The sequence below is a fragment of the Ranitomeya imitator genome, chromosome 5 (assembly GCF_032444005.1).
Source record: "Ranitomeya imitator isolate aRanImi1 chromosome 5, aRanImi1.pri, whole genome shotgun sequence".
Lineage (NCBI taxonomy): Eukaryota > Metazoa > Chordata > Amphibia > Anura > Dendrobatidae > Ranitomeya > Ranitomeya imitator.
This window is the reverse complement of record NC_091286.1, coordinates 3,279,726-3,305,565: the sequence shown is the minus strand read 5'-3', so window position 1 is coordinate 3,305,565 and position 25,840 is coordinate 3,279,726. Positions and strand designations below refer to the sequence as shown.

At 47.5% G+C, this 25,840-nt stretch overlaps 1 protein-coding gene across 1 annotated transcript in view; it reads left to right on the top strand.

Annotated features, from left to right (window-relative positions):
* The window catches only part of LOC138681015 (cullin-9-like), a 253,108-nt gene that overhangs the window by 71,404 nt on the left and 155,864 nt on the right, over positions 1 to 25,840 (top strand). Inside the window, exon 7 of the mRNA XM_069768204.1 lies at positions 21,307 to 21,640. Within this exon, the coding sequence (XP_069624305.1) occupies positions 21,307 to 21,640 (334 nt within the window). The remainder of the gene's footprint in view (positions 1 to 21,306; positions 21,641 to 25,840) is intronic.

Sequence of the window (25,840 nt, the reverse complement as noted above, 5' to 3'; positions counted from 1 at the left end):
TCATGTGAGGATACTACTGCATATCCAGTGTAGAATCTCCCATCCTGGTACTATCTGGAGCCATCTACAAAAATAAAAACCTCAAAATCTGCATTAGGATCAGGTTTTTTTTTTCATGTGTAAAACCCACTGTCTTCTGACTCATCAGTTCCTATGTAGTCATGTTCTTGCGTCATGTCAAAGTACTCTTCCTCACCTGCCAACGCTGTCAACAATTCCCCCTTTTCTGAATCCACACGCAGATGAGTGGCTGGATTCAGAACATTATATCTTTTGAGGGTGACGTATTCAGGAATTAGTATTAGAGCACATTCAAATCTGAGCTGTCTGGCCATAGACAGGTGTTTTGGTTGAACTTGTGAGAGTATGGCATTAATGTCATGTGAGGTGTAAATTGTCAAAGGAAAAAGTCAGTGTGAGCTCACATGCCTAGCAGTAATACAGCAGCTCTTACAGCATGGACACACATAGGAGTCCCTCTAATCACTGGGTCTAACGCCGCACCCGGCGTACCCGGGCAAGTGCCAGGGCCCTAAGCAGGTGAGGGGGCCCGCTCGCTGTCAGGGACATTGGCCTATGGGGGCCCAATGTCTGTGCCGGCACCTACTGGTGGGCCCCCGCCTGTTCTGGGCCCCGGCACTTGTGATACTTGCCTCTCCCATCTCCATTGCTGCAGCGTCTTCCGTGTCTCCTGACTTTGACATTCAGGTCACAGGGTATGATGACGTCACATCGGTGCCCTCTCTGCCTGAGCAGTCACAGTGCAGAGAGCCGGAGGACAGCGACGCTGAGGAGTTCAGGGCAGAGCAGTGACCAGCGATGAGAGATGATTATTTCATTTTTTTCTTTTTTTTGATGGTTAGAGCACCATGTATGGGGGCCCATTATGCACAGGAGCATCATATATTGGGCCCATCATATATGGAACATTATATGTGGGTCTGATTATACACTGGAGCATCATATATGGGGCCCATTATACTCTGGAGCATCATATATGGGGCCCATTATACACTCAAGCATGAAATATGGAGCCCATCATACACTAGAGCATCAAATATGGGGCCATTATATATGGAACATTATAGGGGCCGATCATACAATGGAGCATCATATATGGGGCTGATTATATATGGAGCATTATAGGAAGCTCACAAAACAACAAAACTGCGCAGAGTCTGTCCCAGCTCTGCATTATACAACCAATTAGTATATTGACAAATATTACAGATGACAATTATTATCTTATTACTCTATTATTGGGAGGAAAAAAGAAAAACAAAAGTTATGCGGGAAAAGGAAAAAAGAATTCCAGCCAGGAACCATTGATTGTGGAGTCAGGCAACCTTCCAGTCAGGGATGATCCGGCGTCTTCCCGGTTTGGCGCCTCCGGGCCCAGGAGTAGCCGAGGAAGAAGGCGGAGGGATGGGGAGATTCAGTCCCCACTGGGTTAGGGTCTTCGCAGCTTGAGCAGGGCTTGAGCACGTGGTGACTGAGCCATCTCTGCGGATGCAGAGTTTGGTGGGAAAGCCCCAACGATATAAAATGCCGTTTTCTCTCAGGGCTGTGGTATAAGGCAAGAAGGCTTTACGTTGAGCCAGAGTTCCGGGGGACAGGTCTGGGAAGACGGAGATGTTGGCAAACCGTTCCGGGAGTGTTGGTTTGCCCCTTAGTGCCTGTAAAAATTCCTCCTTCATGATGAAGAAATGTATACGAGCCAGCACATCTCTGGGAACGGAGGGTCCTAGTCCTGAGGGCTTGGGGATCCGGTGGATGCGATCAATAATAATTCCCTCTTTAGTTGCATTAGGGAGGACTACAAGTATAAAATCTTGTAAGAAGGATCTAAGGTCTTCTGAGGACACTGTTTCATCAATGCCTCTGAGCTTAACATTGTTTCTTCTAGATCTGTCCTCCAAATCCAAAGTTTTAGAGTACATTTTAGTGGCAAGAGAAGATAATTCTTCATGAGCATCCCATAGCTCATTGTGCGAGGCCACAAGCTCTGTCATTTTTTGCTCTAAGTGATCTGTGCGACCTCCCAGCTCCTCCACCTCCCCTTTAAGGTCTGCCAGCATGGCGCGCATATTTTCCTGCAAGGAAGTGCGGAGGTCTTCCAGCATGTCCCTCATCAGGGACGCTGTGATCGGAGCATCGGCGGAGTCAGCTGCAGCCGCGCTTGAGGAGGACGATTGTGAGCCCCGCCGCGCTGAGCGGGAAGATCTGGGTGACAGCGGCACCATCTTGGATTTCTGGCGCTGCTGGGGAGAGGCGGCAAAAAAATCCACAATGCGCCTGGCGGGGTCCCGGGAGTCAGCCTTCGTTTTCCCCATGTACTCACCGGCGGGTGAGGGACTGGAGCGGGCAGCAGCAGGACCAGAAGGGCCGTGGGTGAGTCGTTATGTGCCGCTTGGTTCTATCTGGCAGCGGAGCTCCCGCGCTATGCGACCTGCTCCATTAGCGGTCAGGCCACGCCCCCCTCTATATCCGTCTTTTTGATCGCGTGTTATTCCACTTTTTGTTCAGTGGTATGATCATAAAGCATTGTTTTTTGCCTCGTTTTTTTTTTTTACAGTGTTCACTGAAGGGGTTAGCTAGTGGGACAGTTTTATAGGTCGGGTCGTTACGGACGCAGCGATTCTAAATATGTGTACTTTTATTGTTTTTTTATATTTACATAAAGAATTTTTTTTTTTTTTTAAATAATTTGTTTTTCTTTATTTAGGATTTTTTAAAAATATATTTTTCTACATGTTAATTTTTTTTTTTCTTATTTACATTGTTCCAGGGTGGGACTTCACACTATAGTGTCAGATCGTTGATCTGAGACTTTGCAGAGCGCTGTGTCAGATCAGCTATCTGACAGGCAGTGCAGGAGGCTTGCCGGCGCCTGCTCTCAGCAGGCACTGACAAGCCACCTCCCTGCAGGACACGGAAGGAGCCCCGTGGCCATCCTGGATCCAGGGGCCTGCAGGGAGGAGACAGGAAGAGACCCTCGGAACAACACTATCACATCGCGTTGTTCTGAGGGTCTCAGGGAAGCACGCAGGGAGCCCCCTCCCTGCGCGATGCTTCCCTATGCCACCAGAATGCTGCGATCATGTTTGATCACAGTGTTTAGGGGGTTAAAGCGTTGGGAGCGGTCCGTGACCGCTCCTGGCACATAGTGCCTGATGCCGGCAGTATTAATCAGCTGACACCTGGCCGCTCTCCCCCCGTGAGCGTGGCTGATTGCGTATGACGTACTATCCTGTCCATGGGAATTAAGTCCCAGGTAACATGGATGGGATAGTACGTCCAATGGCAGAAAGGGGTCAATACCTTCCTTGACTCCAGGGGTAAGGCTAAGTACAGCATAGTCCTTGCAGATACTGGGCTGTGTGTATAGATCCAACAGTCTTTCGGTTTTTGTCCTTCCACGTCCTTTATAAGAAGAGCATGATGTTGAATAAGTGTGTTGTCCCTGTCAACAAACTTTAAAGCTTTATCCAGTGTCTCAGTAGAGTGCAATAATCCTGCCACTGCCAGCAAGGTGATTAGAAGATCAGTCATTCTGCTGGTGAAAAGAACTTTTTTCAGTGACTGGCATGGATCCAGGTGGACTTTCCCCCAAATTTCACGGAGGTGAATTTGGTCACCTGGACTTTAAAGCGGGCCATCAAACCGTGGATCTAGGCTTCTTCTCACGTGTCTGTGTATGACCAATCAATCACCTGGATTCAGCTGATTCATGTCTGCACTGGCATTAGGATCTGGAATGGATGAAAACACATGTCTATGCACCACATTGTCTTTTCTGCAAGGCCTGGACATAGGCTGTCATAGCACCGTGTTGTATTTGTAGCACCTGTAGGAAGTACAGATCAGTCTTTGGTGCACTACCAAACAGGACTTCAAAAGGAGACAAGCCTGTCTTTCTATTTAGAGTTTGTCTGACCGAAAAGAGTGCAAGAGGCAAGCACTCTACCCAGTTATTTCCTGTGTCTGCCATGGCCTTCTGAATTTTCAGTTTGTGTCCCATTTAGTCTTTCCACTTTCCCACTGCTTTGTGGTCTATATGGTGCATGATATGCTTGCTGTATTCCCAGGGCCTGCATGACTTCCCTCATTATTTCTCCCGTGAAGTGGGTACCCCTATCGCTTTCTATGGTTTCTGGGACACCATACCTGCAGATCAGTTCTTTCATCAGTTTGTCTGCAGTCACTTTAGCATTTGCACATTTTACCGGATAGGCTTCCAGCCAACCAGAGAAGAGATCTACACATACTAGGACATTTTTCACACACTCCTACCTGGGTAGCTGTATGTAGCCAGTCTGCAGTCTCTGAAATGGGTAGAGAGGCCTGAGTGTCGCTTTCTTAGGGAGTTGTCTTGAACTCTGCCTCCTGCACCGACATGTGAGGAGGGAGTGGTTCAGCTCAGATTACCTCATGTGAGGAGGGAGTGGTTCAGCTCGGATTACCTCATGTGAGGAGGGAGTGGTTCAGCTCGGATTACCTCATGTGAGGAGGGAGTGGTGCAGCTCGGATTACCTCATGTGAGGAGGGAGTGGTTCAGCTCGTATTACCTCATGTGAGGAGAGAGTGGTGCAGCTCAGATTACCTCATGTGAGGAGGGAGTGGTGCAGCTCAGATTACCTCATGTGAGGAGGGAGTGGTGCAGAGAGGATTCACTCATGTGAGGAGGAAGCGGTTCAGCTCGGATTACCTCATGTGAGGTGCGAGTGGTTCAGCTCGTATTACCTCATGTGAGGAGGGAGTGGTGCAGCTCAGATTACCTCATGTGAGGAGGGAGTGGTGCAGAGAGGATTCACTCATGTGAGGAGGAAGCGGTTCAGCTCGGATTACCTCATGTGAGGTGAGAGTGGTTCAGCTCGTATTACCTCATGTGAGGAGGGAGTGGTGCAGCTCAGATTACCTCATGTGAGGAGGGAGTGGTTCAGCGCGGATTACCTCATGTGAGGAGGGAGTGGTGCAGCTCGGATTACCTCATGTGAGGAGGGAGTGGTGCAGCTCGGATTACCTCATGTGATGAGGGAGCTGTTCAGCTCGGATTACGTCATGTGAGGAGGGAGTGGTTCAGCTTGTATTACCTCATGTGAGGAGGGAGTGGTTCCGCTCGGATTAACTCATGTGAGGAGGGAGTGGTGCAGCTCGAATTACCTCATGTGAGGAGGGAGTGGTTCAGCTCAGATTACCTCATGTGAGGAAGGAGTGGTGCAGCTCGGATTACCTCATGTCAGGAGGGAGTGGTTCAGCTCGGATTACCTCATATGAGGAGGAAGTGGTGCAGCTCGGATTACCTCATGTGAGGAGGGAGTGGTGCAGCTCTGATTACCTCATGTGATGAGGGAGCTGTTCAGCTCGGATTGCCTCATGTGAGGAGGGAGTGGTGCAGAGAGGATTCACTCATGTGAGGAGGAAGCGGTTCAGCTCGGATTACCTCATGTGAGGTGAGAGTGGTTCAGCTCGTATTACCTCATGTGAGGAGGGAGTGGTGCAGCTCAGATTACCTCATGTGAGGAGGGAGTGGTTCAGCGCGGATTACCTCATGTGAGGAGGGAGTGGTGCAGCTCGGATTACCTCATGTGAGGAGGGAGTGGTGCAGCTCGGATTACCTCATGTGATGAGGGAGCTGTTCAGCTCGGATTACGTCATGTGAGGAGGGAGTGGTTCAGCTTGTATTACCTCATGTGAGGAGGGAGTGGTTCCGCTCGGATTAACTCATGTGAGGAGGGAGTGGTGCAGCTCGAATTACCTCATGTGAGGAGGGAGTGGTTCAGCTCAGATTACCTCATGTGAGGAAGGAGTGGTGCAGTTCGGATTACCTCATGTCAGGAGGGAGTGGTTCAGCTCGGATTACCTCATATGAGGAGGAAGTGGTGCAGCTCGGATTACCTCATGTGAGGAGGGAGTGGTGCAGCTCTGATTACCTCATGTGATGAGGGAGCTGTTCAGCTCGGATTGCCTCATGTGAGGAGGGAGTGGTTCAGCTCGGATTACCTCATGTGAGGAGGGAGCTGTTCAGCTCGGATTACCTCATGTGAGGAGGGAGTGGTTCAGCTCGGATTACCTCATGTGAGGAGGGAGCGGTTCAGCTCAAATTACCTCATGTGAGGAGAGAATGGTTCAGCTCAGATTACCTCATGTGAGGAGGGTGTGGTGCAGCTCTGATTACCTCATTTGAGGAGGGACTGGTGCAGCTCGGATTACCTCATGTGAGGGAGGGGTGCAGCTCGGATTACCTCATGTGAGGGAGGGGTGCAGCTCGGATTACCTCATGTGAGGGAGGGGTGCAGCTTGGATTACCTCATGTGAGGGAGTGGTTCAGCTTGGATTACCTCATGTGAGGAGGGAGTGGTTCAGCTCGGATTACCTCATGTGAGGAGGGAGTGGTTCAGCTCGGATTACCTCATGTGAGGTGGGAGTGGTTCAGCTTGGATTACCTCATGTCAGGTGCGAGTGGTTCAGCTCAGATTACCTCATGTCCGGTGCGAGTGGTTCAGCTCGGATTACCTCATGTGAGGAGGGAGTGGTTCCGCTCGGATTACCTCATGTGAGGAGGGAGTGGTGCAGCTCGGATTACCTCATGTGAGGAGGAAGTGGTGCATCTCGGATTACCTCATGTGAGGAGGGAGTGGTTCAGCTTGGATTATCTCATGTGAGGTGCGAGTGGTTCAGCTCGTTTTACCTCATGTGAGGAGGGAGTGGTTCCGCTCGGATTACCTCATGTGAGGAGGGAGTGGTTCAGCTCGGATTACCTCATGTGAGGAGGGCGTGGTGCAGCTCGGATTACCTCATGTGAGGAGGGAGTGGTGCAGCTCGGATTACCTCATGTGAGGAGGGAGTGGTTCAGCTCGGATTACCTCATGTGAGGAGGGAGTGGTTCAGCTCGGATTACCTCATGTGAGGAGGGAGTGGTTCAGCTCGGATTACCTCATGTGAGGAGGGAGTGGTGCAGCTCGGATTACCTCATGTGAGGAGGGAGTGGTGCAGCTCGGATTACCTCATGTGAGGAGGGAGTGGTGCAGCTCGGATTACCTCATGTGAGGAGGGAGTGGTTCAGCTCGGATTACCTCATGTGAGGATACTACTGCATATCCAGTGTAGAATCTCCCATCCTGGTACTATCTGGAGCCATCTACAAAAATAAAAACCTCAAAATCTGCATTAGGATCAGGTTTTTTTTTTCATGTGTAAAACCCACTGTCTTCTGACTCATCAGTTCCTATGTAGTCATGTTCTTGCGTCATGTCAAAGTACTCTTCCTCACCTGCCAACGCTGTCAACAATTCCCCCTTTTCTGAATCCACACGCAGATGAGTGGCTGGATTCAGAACATTATATCTTTTGAGGGTGACGTATTCAGGAATTAGTATTAGAGCACATTCAAATCTGAGCTGTCTGGCCATAGACAGGTGTTTTGGTTGAACTTGTGAGAGTATGGCATTAATGTCATGTGAGGTGTAAATTGTCAAAGGAAAAAGTCAGTGTGAGCTCACATGCCTAGCAGTAATACAGCAGCTCTTACAGCATGGACACACATAGGAGTCCCTCTAATCACTGGGTCTAACGCCGCACCCGGCGTACCCGGGCAAGTGCCAGGGCCCTAAGCAGGTGAGGGGGCCCGCTCGCTGTCAGGGACATTGGCCTATGGGGGCCCAATGTCTGTGCCGGCACCTACTGGTGGGCCCCCGCCTGTTCTGGGCCCCGGCACTTGTGATACTTGCCTCTCCCATCTCCATTGCTGCAGTGTCTTCCGCGTCTCCTGACTTTGACATTCAGGTCACAGGGTATGATGACGTCACATCGGTGCCCTCTCTGCCTGAGCAGTCACAGTGCAGAGAGCCGGAGGACAGTGACGCTGAGGAGTTCAGGGCAGAGCAGTGACCAGCGATGAGAGATGAGTATTTCATTTTTTCTTTTTTTTGATGGTTAGAGCACCATGTATGGGGGCCCATTATGCACAGGAGCATCATATATTGGGCCCATCATATATGGAACATTATATGTGGGTCTGATTATACACTGGAGCATCATATATGGGGTCCATTATACTCTGGAGCATCATATATGGGGCCCATTATACACTCAAGCATGAAATATGGAGCCCATCATACACTAGAGCATCAAATATGGGGCCATTATATATGGAACATTATAGGGGCCGATCATACAATGGAGCATCATATATGGGGCTGATTATATATGGAGCATTATAGGAAGCTCACAAAACAACAAAACTGCGCAGAGTCTGTCCCAGCTCTGCATTATACAACCAATTAGTATATTGACAAATATTACAGATGACAATTATTATCTTATTACTCTATTATTCAACTCTCATCCGGACATAAACAGACAAAGCACAAAACTCACTGGTGATGTAGGTTCTTTGAACCATGTTCGCAGCCTTTACACAGAGATATGGAGAGACCCAGAGAGATTGCAAGTTAAACAGTGTGTAAGAATAAAATTTCTCACCTTGCTGCAGCTGTGTTTTGCATGTCCAATCTCCCAGGAAGCTCCCACATACGGATTCTGAATAGGCTGGTTACCACGGTCCCCGTTCGGGCGCCAAAACTGTTGTAGCTGTTTGCGTTCTGACCCAATATCAGACATGCCAGATCACCAGTGAGGCCAAATCAGGAGGTTACACCCGTAATTTTCAAGCGCGCTTGGAGAAAAAGGAAACTGCACACATGTTCTGTGAGAAAAGTCACTTTATCTGATGTAATGGAGCAAGGCAGAATTTTATACCATTTACAACAAATGTAACTCATGTAGCCCCCACTGTTACCCTGGGTCATGCTAACCTTTATTTTCCACATACCCAGAACATGTTGTGGCTGACTATTGAGAACATATATGATAAGAAGTATAGTCTCCTTGAAGAGGAGACTACCAGACTACTGCATCATGACTAAACACATTCTAGCAATAATAGTAACCCTTCTATATCAAGAGCGATTTGATTGGTCTGTCGATAAACAGGGCCCCTGCATACACGATATGTAACTCTCTTGTGCGAACACTGCTGATAATTGGGATTGATCTTTTATCAGACCCTGAGTCCCACCCACACACCCCACTGTGATGACCTCACTAGGGCCCGGTTGTGGGCTGGACTCAGCCCTTCATAATTTTAGGAAATCCCAATTTATGTAATAACGATCACAGAAGGTTGAGCATGTTGTCACCTTTTCTATCAGGAAAAACATGGCCTAGCTGCTGGTGGTTATATGACCCCTATGGATTTGGGGCCTTTTGGTGGGGGTTATAATTATGAGAAAAATATGGGTATTTTTGCCTAGTTATCCTGGTGCCAACAATGCATATCCCATTAATATTGGATGTGTAAAAAATCCAAAATTCCATATTTTCTCATGGGAACTCAATGTCTGTTTGTCTGCCCTCTTATTGTACTGTCGTGACCATGGCTAGTTGGAAATGGTGTCAGATGTTCTTTGATCCCCTTAAAACCTAATGACTTTTCCTGTCTCTATCTGGGGACAATACACATCCTCTTCAGTTACCTGGGTCTAAAGAGGAATCCTCACATTTTAATTAATCTGCTTCACATCTCTATCACTGCCATTTTACATAAATTAATCCATCTTTTGTCTCCTCAAGACAACTGGTAGATGAAAGAAAAAAGGGAGGGAGGATATGAGGGACCTCGGGGATTTTTAATATTTTCTATGACATACTCTATTATACATCAGAAGCCGTATAAAATACAATGCACCATATATAATGTGTAGGGGTTGTACTCACTTGGGTGCAATGGGAGGAAAACAGGAGGCTTGTTCCTTTAAAAGTTCATGTGGGTTTATTGCTTCATAAACCCAGAAGCAAAAACAGAAAGTAAACAGCTTTTAGATCAGACAAAACAAAGTACAAAAGTGAAAAGCAGAGCTCTGCTCCTCCAGGCCTGTGGGCACGCAAGCTGGAATAATGTCCAGTACTCAGCCTCGGTTTGGAGCCACACACACAGAAGGCCTTCTCCCTCCCAACACACAGACTTTGTGCCAAACAACAGCTTTCATTATGTAGGCCGTAGACACACCCACAGGTGAGGTATGTGGGTAGCCAGACCCGACCATTTCTCATAGCTATCCGCAACTCAGACCCAGGTGCACTAAACAACATCATAGTGCTTACGCGCACTAAAGGAAAATACTCCTTGTTACATCACAGGGAGCAGCCATCCCTGTGACACATACCTCTCATTGATTACGCGGCCATTAGCCTCCTTACATACCTCCCCCCCTCTGCCTAAAGCCATGGGGCTTGGCACCTTCCCTTACCTGACTTGAGACCCTTCTCGGTCGCCTTTGGAAGTAAACCCGTCTATCAAAATCGGGCTTAGTCATTGAACTTGGAACAGTAGGTTATCTGACTCCGTCCCCTCCTTTGATAGGGTTGCCCTGTTGTCGGACCACCCCCATCCCCTGCGGTCAGTACGGTGTTGCGATTCCCTTGGCCCCATTCCTTCTGTCTGGCATGACTCTCTGTTCCCACGACCGCTACGGAGTCTCCTGGCTAGGGCACTCAGCCCTGAGCTGACAGAGGAGTCACTACTTCTAACTCTTCCATCTTTTAGGGAACCCCTTCGTCTCTCTAGACCTCGGGTTGAAAGTGGCCGCTATCTTCTTTGAATTTTTTGCAGCTCTTTTTTGATCGGCCGCTTGTCAAGTCTTAGCTGCTCTACCTCTCTTAAGTATGCCAAGCGATATTCAAGGAGTACTCGGATATTGTTACGGCTCTCCATTGATCCGACAACGAAGACTGGAACCATCCCATCTTCACCAGCTACCTGGGCTTCGTCATCAGCCGTAATCCTCACACTCGCCACACCCGACTTAACTACAATCTCCTCCATTACTTTTCCAAGTCTCCCAATGATATTTCTCATCAGATTTCTGGGACGCTGTCCTCCACTACACTGTGTTCCAAATTATTATGCAAATTTGATTTAAGTGTCATAAAGATTTAATTTTTTGTTTTTCAAATACACTTGTGGATGGTATTGTGTCTCAGGGCTCAATGGATCACTGAAATCAATCTTAAACACGTGATAATTAGTTTTCCAGGTGATTCTGATTAAAGGAAAACTACTTAAAAATGATGTTCCACATTATTAAGCAGGCCACAGGTTTCAAGCAATATGGGAAATAAAAATAATCTCTCCTCTGCTGAAGAGCGTTAAATAGTGCAATGCCTTGGACAAGACATGAAAACATTAGATATTTCACGAAAACTTAAGAGTGATCATCATACTGTGAAGAGGTTTGTGACTGAAACAGAGCACAGACAGAGTTCATGCAGATAAAGGCATAATGAGGAAGGTTTCTGCCAGACAAATTAATTGGATTAAGAGAGCAGCTGCCTAAATACCATTACAAAGCAGCAAACCGTTATTTGAAGCTGCTGGTGCCTCTGGAGTCCCTCGAACCACAAGGTGTAGGATCCTTCAAAGGCTTGCTGTGGTGCATAAACCTACTATTCAGCCACCCCTAAACAGTGTTCACAAGCAGAAAAAGTTGCAGTGGGCCCAGACATACATGAAGACTCATTTTCACACAGTCTTGTTTACTGATGAGTGTCGAGCAACCCTGGATGGTTGGTGGATGGCCACCATGTCCCAACAAGGCAGCGACGTCAGCAAGGAGGTAGAGGAGTCATGTTTTGGGCTGGAATCATGGGGAAACAGCTGGTAGGGCCCTTTAAGGTTCCCAAAGGTGTGAAAATGACCTTTGCAAAGTATATAGAGTTTCTGACTGACAACTTTCTAACATGGTCTAAAAAGTAGAAACGTGCCTTCAGGAGCAAAATCATCTTCATGCTGACAATGCAACATCTCATGCTGCAAAGCAACCTCTGAGTCATTGGCTGCTATGGGCATAAAAGGAGATAAACTCATGGTGCGGCCGCCATCTTCCCCTGACCTCAACCCTATAGAGAACCTTTGGAGAATCATCCAGCACAAGATCTATGAGGGTGGGAGGCCGTTCACATCAAAACAGCAGCTCTGGGAGGGAAGAAATACAAGCAGAAACTCTCCAAAAACTCACAAGTTCAATGGAGGCAAGAATTGTGAAGGTGACAGCAAAGAAGGCTCCTATGTTACATGTAACTTGGCCTGTTAGGATGTTTTGGAGTTAAATAGCCTTTTTTTTTCAGTGAATGTGACTTCCTAATGCTGCAAATTCCACAAATGAGACTTTTCAGTTCTGTAAAACATATCAAATGCTTAGAAATTCTACTGCGCCTAATAATTTGGAACAGTGCATTGTGGGATTTTATTCATTTTGGAGATTATACTGTTATCATTGGGAGGTTTCTTCAATAAAATTCGATGTATAATCTAACGGGTGATGACTTTTATTAGACTGACTGTCATTTGCACCAACCATTTAGGAAAATCAGAGAAAGATGTAATTTGCATAATAATTTGGAACATGGTGTAATTCCAATCGACCTTGAGCTTTCTTTGCATTCTTCAGATGTCGGGTGGCTTCCTCATTCCTCATCAAGATCCTCTGTTTCATGAGAAGACAGTGTAGGTGCATGTCACTCAGGATAGCCACCCGCTTCACCGTGACTTCCCTAGTCGACAGTATAACGAACTGCTTAGACTCTGGTGCCCAGTTTACACTCTATGCTTCCACCGCCTTTCTAAATGCCTCATGCACAGCCTCGCTGGCACAGGCTTCCCGCACGTCCTCTGGTTCCTCTACCAGGCACTGGAAGAGCGAAGTCTCACCTCCTTGGATATAGCATTTGATCTTCTCATCCTGAGAGTCAGAGCGGTTTTTCAAGATGTCGACCTCCCTTGTGAGGCTGTTTGCGTGGCACTTCCCCTTCTGGAGTTCTTCCTCCCTGGTGGCCACTTCTTTGGTCAGTCTCTCCAGCTCACTCTCCTTCATTGCGATCAGATCGAAAGAACGCGACAGTTTGTTCTGTAGAGCGGAGAAAAATAAAAAAATCGCACAGCACTCAGACCAATGTTAATCTATGGGGCAGCTCCTATCATCTGTTTTTTTCTCGTCCGTATTACACTTGTGAGTGAAATCACAGCATGCCTCGAGCGCCAGGTAGGCAGCACACCGTCCGACGATCCTTGTCTTTGTGACAGATTGCCCTATCTGTTCCCCTAATAATGGAGACCCCCACTACCAGCACCTGTCTGGCCTGCCCTGCTATTTCCCTCCTTACTGGAGCAGTCACTCCTCTGGCTTTCAGAGGACATGCCTGGCTGCAGCAGTGCTACTCCTGTACTGGCACCCCCCTCATCTGCCAACAGATCAGGACTAGCCTCCCTGGCACTCTTCCCTCTACCCGGCTTCCTGTCACCCAGCTTGCTGCTTCACCATCCTGCAGCTCCATCCTACCATCCCCCCCTCATCTATCCCATTGAGCGTCTGCTCCGTGAGCAGAAGACTCCTCTCCATATTGTCTATGGATCTCAGTGTTGCCAGCTGCACATTTAGATTCAGAATCTGGGCTTCCAAATGCACAACGTGCTCACATCTCGCACAGCAGTGTGCACCCTCGATCGGCTGCTCAAGGACTGCATACATGTGGCAAGATGTGCACTGGAGGCATTAACAAGAGTGGAGCACATTTCCTAATGGAGATTGCACCAGACAGAAACATTAAAAAATCAATGCAAAGTATTAATAAAACACAGACAATAATTCAGTAATTCCTCCCTTGGAAACTCCCTGACTCCAAAGTCACTGAATCACAAGTCACACTTACCGCCGTTCACACTTACCGCCGTTCACACTTACCGCCGTTCACACTTACCGCCGTTCACACTTACCGCCGTTCACACTTACCGCCGTTCACACTTACGCTCAGGTCACACTCAGCTCGCTCACTCTCGCTAAGCTGAAGATTTATAGATTTTTTTTTCTTTTTCCCCTCTGCTGCAATCCACCTTGCTGTTGTTCAATGCACTTCCAAAAAAAAGCTTAAGTTGGCTTTTGAGGAGTGGCGTCACTTTTTGTAGGGGCAGTCCCCCTGTCACTGTCATTACTGATCATAAAAATCTGTTGTATCTCGAATCCACTAAACGTCTTAATCCTAGACAAGCTAGATGGTCTTCGTTCTTTACCAGGTTTAATCTTATTGTCACTTACATTCCTGGGATTAAGAACGTCAAAGCTGATGATTTGTCTCAGTTTCCCTGGATGTAGTTTTTCTTATGACTCTGTCCCTATTTTACAAGAAGGGGTGGTCGTCTCTGCTGTGTGTTCTCAGCTGGAGAGAGAGGTATTGAAGGCTCATGGGGACGCCCCTGCTTGTCCTTCAGGGAAACTATTTGTACCATTGCATCTGCATCTTAAGTTTTCGGGGCAAATCATAGCTCGTCTCTCACTAGTCATCCAGGTAGTAAAGCAACCTCGGACCTCCTTTCTCATCGTGTTTGGTGGCCAAGGTTACATCGTAATGTAGTCAACTTTGCATCTTCCTGTAATGTTTGTGTGCATTCTAAGACCCTGCATACTCATCCGTTTGGGCGTCTTCTACCACTAACCATACCTGACTAGCCATGGACACATTTATCCATGTTTTTTTTTTTTTTTACAGATCTCCCTTCCTCCTTTGGTAATACTGTTATCTTACTTATGGTGGATAGGTTCAGTAAAATGGTTCAATTTATTGCTTTACCTGCTCTCCCTAATGCCAAGACACTGGCTCAAGTGTTTGTCACTGATATCGTGAAGCATCATGGGGTCCCTCCGATATGGTGTCAGATTGGGGGACCCAGTTTGTATCTAAATTCTGGAGGGCATTTTAGTCTCTGCATTTGGATGCATCTATCCTTTTCTTCGGTGTTTCATCCTCAAGCTAATGGTCAGACTGAACATCTAAACCAAAGTCTGAAGACAAACCTCGGGTGTTTTATGTCAGATAACCAGGGGGATTGCTCATCTTTTCTACCATTCGCTGAGTTTGCCTAAAACAATCAATGCAGTGAGTCCACTGATAAGTCACCCTTTTTTTGGTGCATATGGCTTCCATCGGCAGGTCTTTACCTTCAGTAAGGATTGGTCTTCAGAGGTTCCTAGGGAGGAACGATTCTCTTCATCACTCTCATCTGTATGGCAAGGGATTCAGAACAGCTTAAAGATCAGAGGGGACAGATAGAAACACAAGACTGATAAGAAACGTTTGTCAGGTCTGGACCTGGGTGTGAATGATTTAGTATCGCTGTCTACAAGAAATATTAATCTGAAAATTCCTTCCTGGAAATTAGGTCCTAGGTTCATTGGTCCTTACAAGGTGGTCACCGTAATTAACTGTGGCCTTTTGTCTTGAGCTTTCTCTAACGCTTAAAATCCAGAACATTTTCCATAGGTCATTTCTGAAAAAAATATGTAGCGTCTGTGGAGCCATCCCCCTCACTGCCATCGCCATTGATTATTGTTGACGGTAAATTGGAGTTTCAGGTGGCAAGAATACTTGGTGCACTGGAAAGGGTATAGTCCTGAGGATGTGGGTACCGGCATCTGAGGTTAATGACAGTAAACTAATTTGGTCCTTTCATACGGTCCATCCGGATAAATGCAGTCCTGAGGGTCCAGTGGCTCCGCATAGAAAGGGAGGGGAAGTACTGTCAGAAGTGTGTCTTGTCCCCATGGAAAACCTGGAGTTAGACAGTCACGTTGGGTAATGAATCGCAGGTCTTCTTTAGAGATAGTGTGATTTGTGTCCCATATTGAATGGATTTAGTTTCTTCTGGTGCTAAATAGGTTAACAACGGGACCTCTTTAGCACCAGAACAAACTCAATCCATGCTGGCCACAAACACGCAGCTCCATTTCAGCTGTTTATGATCCGGTCATTACCTCCTCCTATTTGGCATGGCACCAGGAGATGGAACGAGATCCTTGATGTGAACAACTGGCTAAGACTATGGTGCAGACAACAAGGATTCAGATTCCTGGACCACGGTGTGAATTACTTGTACGATGGACTCCTCGCCAGAGACGGACTACACCTCAACAAACCTGGGAAACACACATTCGTCAGAAGACTCGCTACACTCATCAGGAGAGCGTTAAACTAGAAGAAGAGGGGACAGAAAGAAAATCGTTAGACTCGAACATGAAGCCAGAAAATATACTGATGAAGGATGTGAGGTGCAGCAAAGAAGACCCAAGACAACATACTCAGAAGGGAGGTAAGAACATTTCTAAAACAATCCACAGGGAGGAGGAACAAAACAAAATCCTCTAAACTGCATGCTCGCAAACGCCAGAAGCCTGACAATCAAGATGGAAGAACTAGAAGCAGAAATATCTACAGGTAACTTTGACATAGTGGGAATAACCGAGACATGGTTAGATGAAAGCTATGACTGGGCAGTTAACTTACAGGGTTACAGTCTGTTTAGAAAGGATCGTAAAAATCGGAGAGGAGGAGGGGTTTGTCTCTATGTAAAGTCTTGTCTAAAGTCCACTTTAAGGGAGGATATTAGCGAAGGAAATGAGGATGTCGAGTCCATATGGGTCGAAATTCATGGAGGGAAAAATGGTAACAAAATTCTCATTGGGGTCTGTTACAAACCCCCAAATATAACAGAAATCATGGAAAGTCTACTTCTAAAGCAGATAGATGAAGCTGCAACTCACAATGAGGTCCTGGTTATGGGGGACTTTAACTACCCGGATATTAACTGGGAAACAGAAACCTGTGAAACCCATAAAGGCAACAGGTTTCTGCTAATAACCAAGAAAAATTATCTTTCACAATTGGTGCAGAATCCAACCAGAGGAGCAGCACTTTTACACCTAATACTGTCTAATAAACAGAACAACAAATCTGCATCTAGGAAATAGCGACCACAATATTGTACAGTTTCACCTGTCTTTCACTAGGGGGACTTGTAGGGAGTCACAAAAACACTGAACTTTAGGATGCCCTTAATCTGGTAGACTGGGACAATATCCTCAGAAATAAGAATACAGATATTAAATGGAAAATGTTTAAAGGTACCTTCACACTCAGCGACGCTGCAGCGATACCGACAACGATGCCGATCGCTGCAGCGTCGCTGTTTGGTCGCTGGAGAGCTGTCACACAGACAGCTCTCCAGCGACCAACGACCCCGAAGTCCCCGGGTAACCAGGGTAAACATCAGGTTACTAAGCGCAGGGCCGCGCTTAGTAACCCGATGTTTACCCTGGGTACCATTGTAAATGTAAAAAAAAAACACTACATACTTACATTCCTGTCGCGTCCCCCAGCGTCAGCTTCCCTGCACTGTGTAAGCGCCGGCCGGAAAGCAGAGACGTCACCGCTGTGCATTACGGCCGGCCGGCGCTGACACTGGGGGACGCAGGGAAGCTGATGCTGAGGAACGTGACAGGAATGTAAGTATGTAGTGTTTTTTTTTTACTTTTACAATGGTAACCAGGGTAAACATCGGGTTACTAAGCGCGGCCCTGCGCTTAGTAACCCGATGTTTATCCTGGTTACCAGTGAAGACATCGCTGAATCGGCGTCACACACACTGATTCAGCGATGTCAGCGGGAGATCCAGCGACGAAATAAAGTTCTGGACTTTCCCCAGCGACCAACGATCTCCCAGCAGGGGCCTGATCGTTGGTCGCTGTCACGCATAACGATTTCGTTAACGATATCGTTGCTACGTCACAAAAAGCAACGATATCGTTAACGACATTGTTATGTGTGACGGTACCTTAAGAACATCCTAAATAGGCAGTGTAAGCGGATTATACCTTGTGGGAATAAAAGGACTAGAAATAGGAAAAACCCAATGTGGCTAAACAAAGAAGTAAGACAGGCAATTAACAGTAAAAAGAAAGCATTTGCACTACTAAAGCAGGATGGCACCATTGAAGCTCTAAAAAACTATAGGGAGAAAAATACTTTATCTAAAAAACTAATTAAAGGAAACAGAGAAGCACATTGCTAAGAGTAAAACTAATCGCAAACTGTTCTTCCACTATATCAATAGTGAAAGAATCATAAGTGAACGTGTAGGAAAGAATGGTTGTAGATGACGAGGAAAAAGCTAACATATTAAACACCTTCTTCTCCACGGTATTCACGGTGGAAAATGAAATGCTAGGTGAAATCCCAAGAAACAATGAAAACCCTATATTAAGGGTCACCAATCTAACCCAAGAAGAGGTGCGAAACCGGCTAAATAAGATTAAAATAGATAAATCTCCGGGTCCGGATGGCATACACCCACGAGTACTAAGAGAACTAAGTAATGTAATAGATAAACCATTATTTCTTACTAGATTGTGGCCCGATTCTAACGCATCGGGTATTCTAGAATATGCATGTCCCCGTAGTATATGAACAATGATGATTCCAGAATTCGCGGCAGACTGTGCCCGTCGCTGATTGATCGAGGCAACCTTTATGACATCATCGTCGCCATGGCAACCATTATGACATCATCGTCGCTGTGCCCGTTGCTGATTGGTCGAGGCAACCTTTATGACATCATTGTTGCCATGGCAACCATTATGACATAATCGTCGCTGTGCCTGGCGGCCTCGACCAATCAGAGACGCGGGATGTCTACGTCCTTTATGACATCATCGTCGCTGTGCCCATCGCTGATTGGTCGAGGCCTTGCGGCTTCGACCAATCAGAGACGCGGGATTTCCAGGACAGACAGACAGACAGACTGACGGAAAAACCCTTAGACAATTATATATATAGATATTTAGGGACTCTATAGCGATGGGGTCTGTTCCGCAGGACTGGCGCATAGCAAATGTGGTGCCAATATTCAAAAAGGGCTCTAAAAGTGAACCTGGAAATTATCGGCCAGTAAGTCTAACCTCTATTGTTGGTAAAATATTTGAATGGTTTCTGAGGGATGTTATTCTGGATTATCTCAATGAGAATAACTGTTTAACTCCATATCAGCATGGGTTTATGAGAAATTGCTCCTGTCAAACCAATCTAATCAGTTTTTATGAAGAGGTAAGCTATAGGCTGGACCACGGTGAGTCATTGGACGTGGTATATCTCGATTTTGCCAAAGCGTTTGATACCGTGCCGCACAAGAGGTTGGTACACAAAATGAGAATGCTTGGTCTGGGGGAAATTGTGTGTAAATGGGTTAGTAACTGGCTTAGTGATAGAAAGCAGAGGGTGGTTATAAATGGTATAGTCTCTAACTGGGTCGCTGTGACCAGTGGGGTACCGCAGGGGTCGGTATTGGGACCTCTTCTCTTCAACATATTCATTAATGATCTGATAGAAGGTTTACACAGTAAAATATCGATATTTGCAGATGATACAAAACTATGTAAAGCAGTTAATACAAGAGAAGATAGTATTCTGCTACAGATGGATCTGGATAAGTTGGAAACTTGGGCTGAAAGGTGGCAGATGAGGTTTAACAATGATAAATGTAAGGTTATACACATGGGAAGAAGGAATCAATATCACCATTACACACTGAACGGGAAACCACTGGGTAAATCTGACAGGGAGAAGGACTTGGGGATCCTAGTTAATGATAAACTTACCTGGAGCAGCCAGTGCCAGGCAGCAGCTGCCAAGGCAAACAGGATCATGGGGTGCATTAAAAGAGGTCTGGATACACATGATGAGAGCATTATACTGCCTCTGTACAAATCCCTAGTTAGACCACACATGGAGTACTGTGTCCAGTTTTGGGCATCGGTGCTCAGGAAGGATATAATGGAACTAGAGCGAGTACAAAGGAGCGCAACGACATTAATAAAGGGTATGGGGAACTACAATACCCAGAGAGATTAGCACAATTATTCAGTCTAGAAAAAAGACGACTAATAACCATGAGGGGCGATCTAATAACCATGTATAAGTATATAAGGGGACAATACAAATATCTTGCTGAGGATCTGTTTATACCAAGGAAGGTGACGGGCACAAGGGGGCATTCTTTGAGTCTGGAGGAGAGAAGCTTTTTCCACCAACATAGAAGATTCTTTACTGTTAGGGCAGTGAGAATCTGGAATTCCTCGCCTGAAGAGGTGGTGATGGCGAACTCAGTAAAGGTATGGCAGCACGGTGGCTCAGTGGATAGCACAGCAGCCTTGCAGCGCTGGAGTCCTGGGTTCAAGCCCCACTAAGGACAACATCTGCAAAGAGTTTGTATGTTCTCTCCGAGTTTGCATGGGTTTCCTCCGGGTTCTCCGGTTTCCTCCCACATTCCAAAGACATACTGATAGGGAATTTAGATTGTGAGCCCCAACGCGGACAGCAACGATAATGTGTGCAACCTGTAAAGCGCTGCGGAATATGTTAGCGCTATATAAAAATAAAGATTATTATTATTAGAGGGGTTCAAGAGAGGCCTGGACGTCTTCCTGGAGAGTAACAATATTGTATCTTACAGTTATTAGGTTCTTTAGAAGGATGTAGATCTGGGGATTTATTGTGACGGAATATAGGCTGAACTGGATGGACAAATGGCTTTTTTCAGCCTCGCTAACTGTTGCTATGTTACTATTTAAACTGATCTGACCCACTTGTCCCTGCCAGTGAAAGATTTGTCTTCCTGTGCTGTGTGCTAAAACTAAGTGGTTGGAATAGAGTTGTTGTAGTAGTGTTTTGTGGTTTCCTGTAGTACGTGTTTGTTTATCTCCTGGTCCCTGTTCCCATTTAGTTTATTCCTTCCTGTCCTTATCCTCCTTCCTATTGTTGATTAATGCTTTTGTATGCTAGAGGTTTTCTGTTATCCCTGTTTTGTCTTTGTGTCTTCTTTACCGTGCATTTCTGTCCCATGCCTCATGTGGTGAGGGAGGGGACAAATCAGGGTATAACAGGAGCATAGTAAGGTCGGAGACTCGGGCCTCTCTACCTTCAAGAGTACCCCTGGGACATGGATAGTTAGGGTCCCAGTTCTAGGGACAGCTTTCTGAATACAGTCACAGCGTGACACTTTGGCTCAGTGGCTGCATATGCGTGAACGGGCTCCTGACATTGGAGGAGATTTGTGTTTCAGCACATCAGTGATTCCGTCAGCACCTGGATAAATGAAGGTCGGCTCTGTTTGTGCCCGGGATACTAATCATCAGGACATTAATGCAGCATTTACTAGAGAACTACTCTGACACTGTGCACATTATTTTGGACACTAATTCTATACATTTTAGCTATTAGTCCTTTCTTGGATCAATGAATTACTAAAATATAAGAAGGAATAAAAGCACCTAAAGCATTTAAACAGCCTGGTTTGGGGCATCAGTGTGTGTTACCTGAGCACCCTCCATCTCCTGTCATCACCCCATTCTTTTCCTTCTGATGCAGGATCTTCTCGCTCTCCTCCAGATGACGATCACTACAAGTACAGCGCAGGAAGTAGTCCGGCTCCTGTGTGATCACAGTCCTAGCCGCCTCCTCCTTGACCTGCAGAACTCGCATCTCTACACCCGATTCTGTACAATTGCAGCATCACCAGAACCAAGCAGACCTGGAGCCCATCCTGGTGTCATGGAAGGAGATGTGAGGATGAGCCCCTCATTCACAGCTGGCGCCCAGAATCCTGCAGAGACAGAGGATGGAAAGTCTGACCTCCAGATCCTGAACACTCTGCTGCTACTGGAAGGACTACAACTGTCATCTGATGAGGAGAGCATGGCAGGTGAGAGTCCACAGGAGGACATAGTCATTACACCTAGCTAGACATGTCTGTGTGGTGGCTGCACACCTCATGTAGTGATGTAGTGTCTGTGAGTGGTGGCTGCACACCTCATGTAGTGTCAGTGTGTGGAGGCTGCACATCTCGTCTAGTTATAGCTGCACACCTCATGTAGTGTCAGTGTGTGGTGGCTGCACACCTCATGTAGTGTCAGTGTGTGGAGGCTGCACATCTCGTCTAGTTATAGCTGCACACCTCATGTAGTGTCAGTGTGTGGTGGCTGCACACCTCATGTAGTGATGTGGTGGCTGCACACCTCATGTAGTGTCAGTGTGTGGTGGCTGCACATCTCATCTAGTTGTGGCTGCACACCTCATGTAGTGTCTGTGTGGTGGCTGCACATCTCGTCTAGTTGAGGCTGCACACCTCATGTAGTGTCAGTGTGTGGTGACTGCACATCTCGTCTAGTTGAGGCTGCACACCTCATGTAGTGTCAGTGTGTGGTGGCTGCACATCTCATCTAGTTGTGGCTGCACATCTCATGTAGTGTCAGTGTGTGGTGGCTGCACATCTCATCTAGTTGTGGCTGCACATCTTATGTAGTGTCTGTGTGGTGGCTGCACACCTCATGTAGTGATGTAGTGTCTGTGAGTGGTGGCTGCACACCTCATGTAGTGTCAGTGTGTGGAGGCTGCACATCTCGTCTAGTTATAGCTGCACACCTCATGTAGTGTCAGTGTGTGGTGGCTGCACACCTCATGTAGTGTCAGTGTGTGGAGGCTGCACATCTCGTCTAGTTATAGCTGCACACCTTATGCAGTGTCAGTGTGGGGAGGCTGCACATCTCGTCTAGTTATAGCTGCACACCTCATGTAGTGTCAGTGTGTGGTGGCTGCACACCTCATGTAGTGATGTGGTGGCTGCACACCTCATGTAGTGTAAGTGTGTGGTGGCTGCACATCTCGTCTAGTTGTGGCTGCACACCTCATGTAGTGTCTGTGTGGTGGCTGCACATCTCGTCTAGTTGTAGCTGCACACCTCATGTAGTGTCAGTGTGTGGTGACTGCACATCTCGTCTAGTTGAGGCTGCACACCTCATGTAGTGTCAGTGTGTGGTGGCTGCACATCTCATCTAGTTGTGGCTGCACATCTCATGTAGTGTCAGTGTGTGGTGGCTGCACATCTCATCTAGTTGTGGCTGCACATCTTATGTAGTGTCTGTGTGGTGGCTGCACACCTCATGTAGTGATGTAGTGTCTGTGAGTGGTGGCTGCACACCTCATGTAGTGTCAGTGTGTGGTGGCTGCACATCTCGTCTAGTTGTGGCTGCACACCTCATGTAGTGTCAGTGTGTGGTGGCTGCACATCTCGTCTAGTTGTGGCTGCACACCTCATGTAGTGTCTGTGTGGTGGCTGCACATCTCGTCTAGTTGTAGCTGCACACCTCATGTAGTGTCAGTGTGTGGTGACTGCACATCTCGTCTAGTTGAGGCTGCACACCTCATGTAGTGTCAGTGTGTGGTGGCTGCACATCTCGTCTAGTTGTGGCTGCACACCTCATGTAGTGTCAGTGTGTGGTGACTGCACATCTCGACTAGTTGTGGCTACACATCTCATGTAGTGTCAGTGTGTGGTGGCTGCACATCTTATCTAGTTGTGGCTGCACATCTTATGTAGTGTCTGTGTGGTGGCTGCACACCTCATGTAGTGATGTAGTGTCTGTGAGTGGTGGCTGCACACCTCATGTAGTGTCAGTGTGTGGTGGCTGCACATCTCGTCTAGTTGTGGCTGCACACCTCATGTAGTGTCAGTGTGTGGTGGCTGCACATCTCGTCTGGTTGTGGCTGCACACCTCATGTAGTGTCAGAGTGTGGTGGCTGCACATCTCGTCTAGTTGAGGCTGCACACCTTATGTAGTGTCAGTGTGTGGTGGCTGCACATCTCGTCTAGTTGTGGCTGCACATGTTATGTAGTGTCAGTGTGTGGTGGCTGCACATCTCGTCTGGTTGTGGCTGCACACCTCATGTAGTGTCAGTGTGTGGTGGCTGCACATCTCGTCTAGTTGAGGCTGCACACCTCATGTAGTGTCAGTGTGTGGTGGCTGCACATCTTGTCTGGTTGTGGCTGCACATCTCATGTAGTGTCAGTGTGTGGTGGCTGCACATCTCGTCTGGTTGTGGCTGCACACCTCATGTAGTGTCAGTGTGTGGTGGCTGCACATCTCGTCTGGTTGTGGCTGCACATCTTATGTAGTGTCAGTGTGTGGTGGCTGCACATCTCGACTAGTTGTGGCTGCACATCTCGTAGTGTCAGTGTGTGGTGGCTGCACATCTCATGTAGTGATGTAGTGTCTGTGAGTGGTGGCTGCACACCTCATGTAGTGTCAGTGTGTGGTGGCTGCACATCTCGTCTAGTTGTGGCTGCACATCTTATGTAGTGTCAGTGTGTGGTGGCTGCACATCTCGTCTGGTTGTGACTGCACACCTCATGTAGTGTCAGTGTGTGGTGGCTGCACATCTCGTCTAGTTGTAGCTGCACACCTCATGTAGTGTCAGTGTGTGGTGGCTGCACATCTCGTCTAGTTGTGGCTGCACATCTTATGTAGTGTCAGTGTGTGGTGGCTGCATATCTCGTCTAGTTGAGGCTGCACACCTCATGTAGTGTCAGTGTGTGGTGGCTGCACACCTCATGTAGTGTCAGTGTGTGGTGGCTGCACATCTCGTCTAGTTGTGGCTGCACACCTCATGTAGTGTCAGTGTGTGGTGGCTGCACATCTCATCTAGTTGTAGCTGCACACCTCATGTAGTGTCAGTGTGTGGTGGCTGCACATCTCGTCTAGTTGCGGCTGCACACCTCATGTAGTGTCAGTGTGTGGTGGCTGCACATCTCGTCTGGTTGTGGCTGCACACCTCATGTAGTGTCAGTGTGTGGTGGCTGCACATCTCGTCTAGTTGTGGCTGCACACCTCATGTAGTGTCAGTGTGTGGTGGCTGCACATCTCGTCTGGTTGTAGCTGCACACCTCATGTAGTGTCAGTGTGTGGTGGCTGCACATCTCGTCTAGTTGCGGCTGCACACCTCATGTAGTGTTAGTGTGTGGTGGCTGCACATCTCGTCTGGTTGTGGCTGCACACCTCATGTAGTGTCAGTGTGTGGTGGCTGCACATCTCATCTAGTTGTAGCTGCACACCTCATGTAGTGTCAGTGTGTGGTGGCTGCACATCTCGTCTAGTTGTAGCTGCACACCTCATGTAGTGTCAGTGTGTGGTGGCTGCACATCTCGTCTAGTTGTGGCTGCACATCTTATGTAGTGTCAGTGTGTGGTGGCTGCACATCTCGTCTGGTTGTGGCTGCACATCTCATGTAGTGTCAGTGTGTGGTGGCTGCACATCTCGTCTAGTTGTGGCTACACACCTCATGTAGTGTCAGTGTGTGATGGCTGCACATCTCGTCTAGTTGAGGCTGCACACCTCATGTAGTGTCAGTGTGTGGTGGCTGCACATCTTGTCTAGTTGTGGCTGCACACCTCATGTAGTGTCAGTGTGTGGTGGCTGCACATCTCGTCTGGTTGTGGCTGCACACCTCATGTAGTGTCAGTGTGTGATGGCTGCACATCTCGTCTAGTTGAGGCTGCACACCTCATGTAGTGTCAGTGTGTGGTGGCTGCACATCTCGTCTAGTTGTGGCTGCACATCTCATGTAGTGCCAGTGTGTGGTGGCTGCATATCTCGTCTGGTTGTGGCTGCACACCTCATGTATTGTCAGTGTGTGATGGCTGCACATCTCGTCTAGTTGAGGCTGCACATCTCATGTAGTGTCAGTGTGTGGTGGCTGCACATCTCGTCTAGTTGTGGCTGCACATCTCATGTAGTGTCAGTGTGTGGTGGCTGTACATCTCGTCTGGTTGTGGCTGCACACCTCATGTAGTGTCAGTGTGTGGTGGCTGCACATCTCGTCTAGTTGTGGCTGCACATCTCATGTAGTGTCAGTGTGTGGTGGCTGCACATCTCGTCTGGTTGTGGCTGCACACCTCATGTAGTGTCAGTGTGTGGTGGCTGCACATCTCATGTAGTGTCAGTGTGTGGTGGCTGCACATCTCATGTAGTGTCAGTGTGTGGAGTCTGCACATCTCGTCTAGTTGAGGCTGCACACCTCATGTAGTGTCAGTGTGTGGAGGCTGCACATCTCGTCTAGTTGAGGCTGC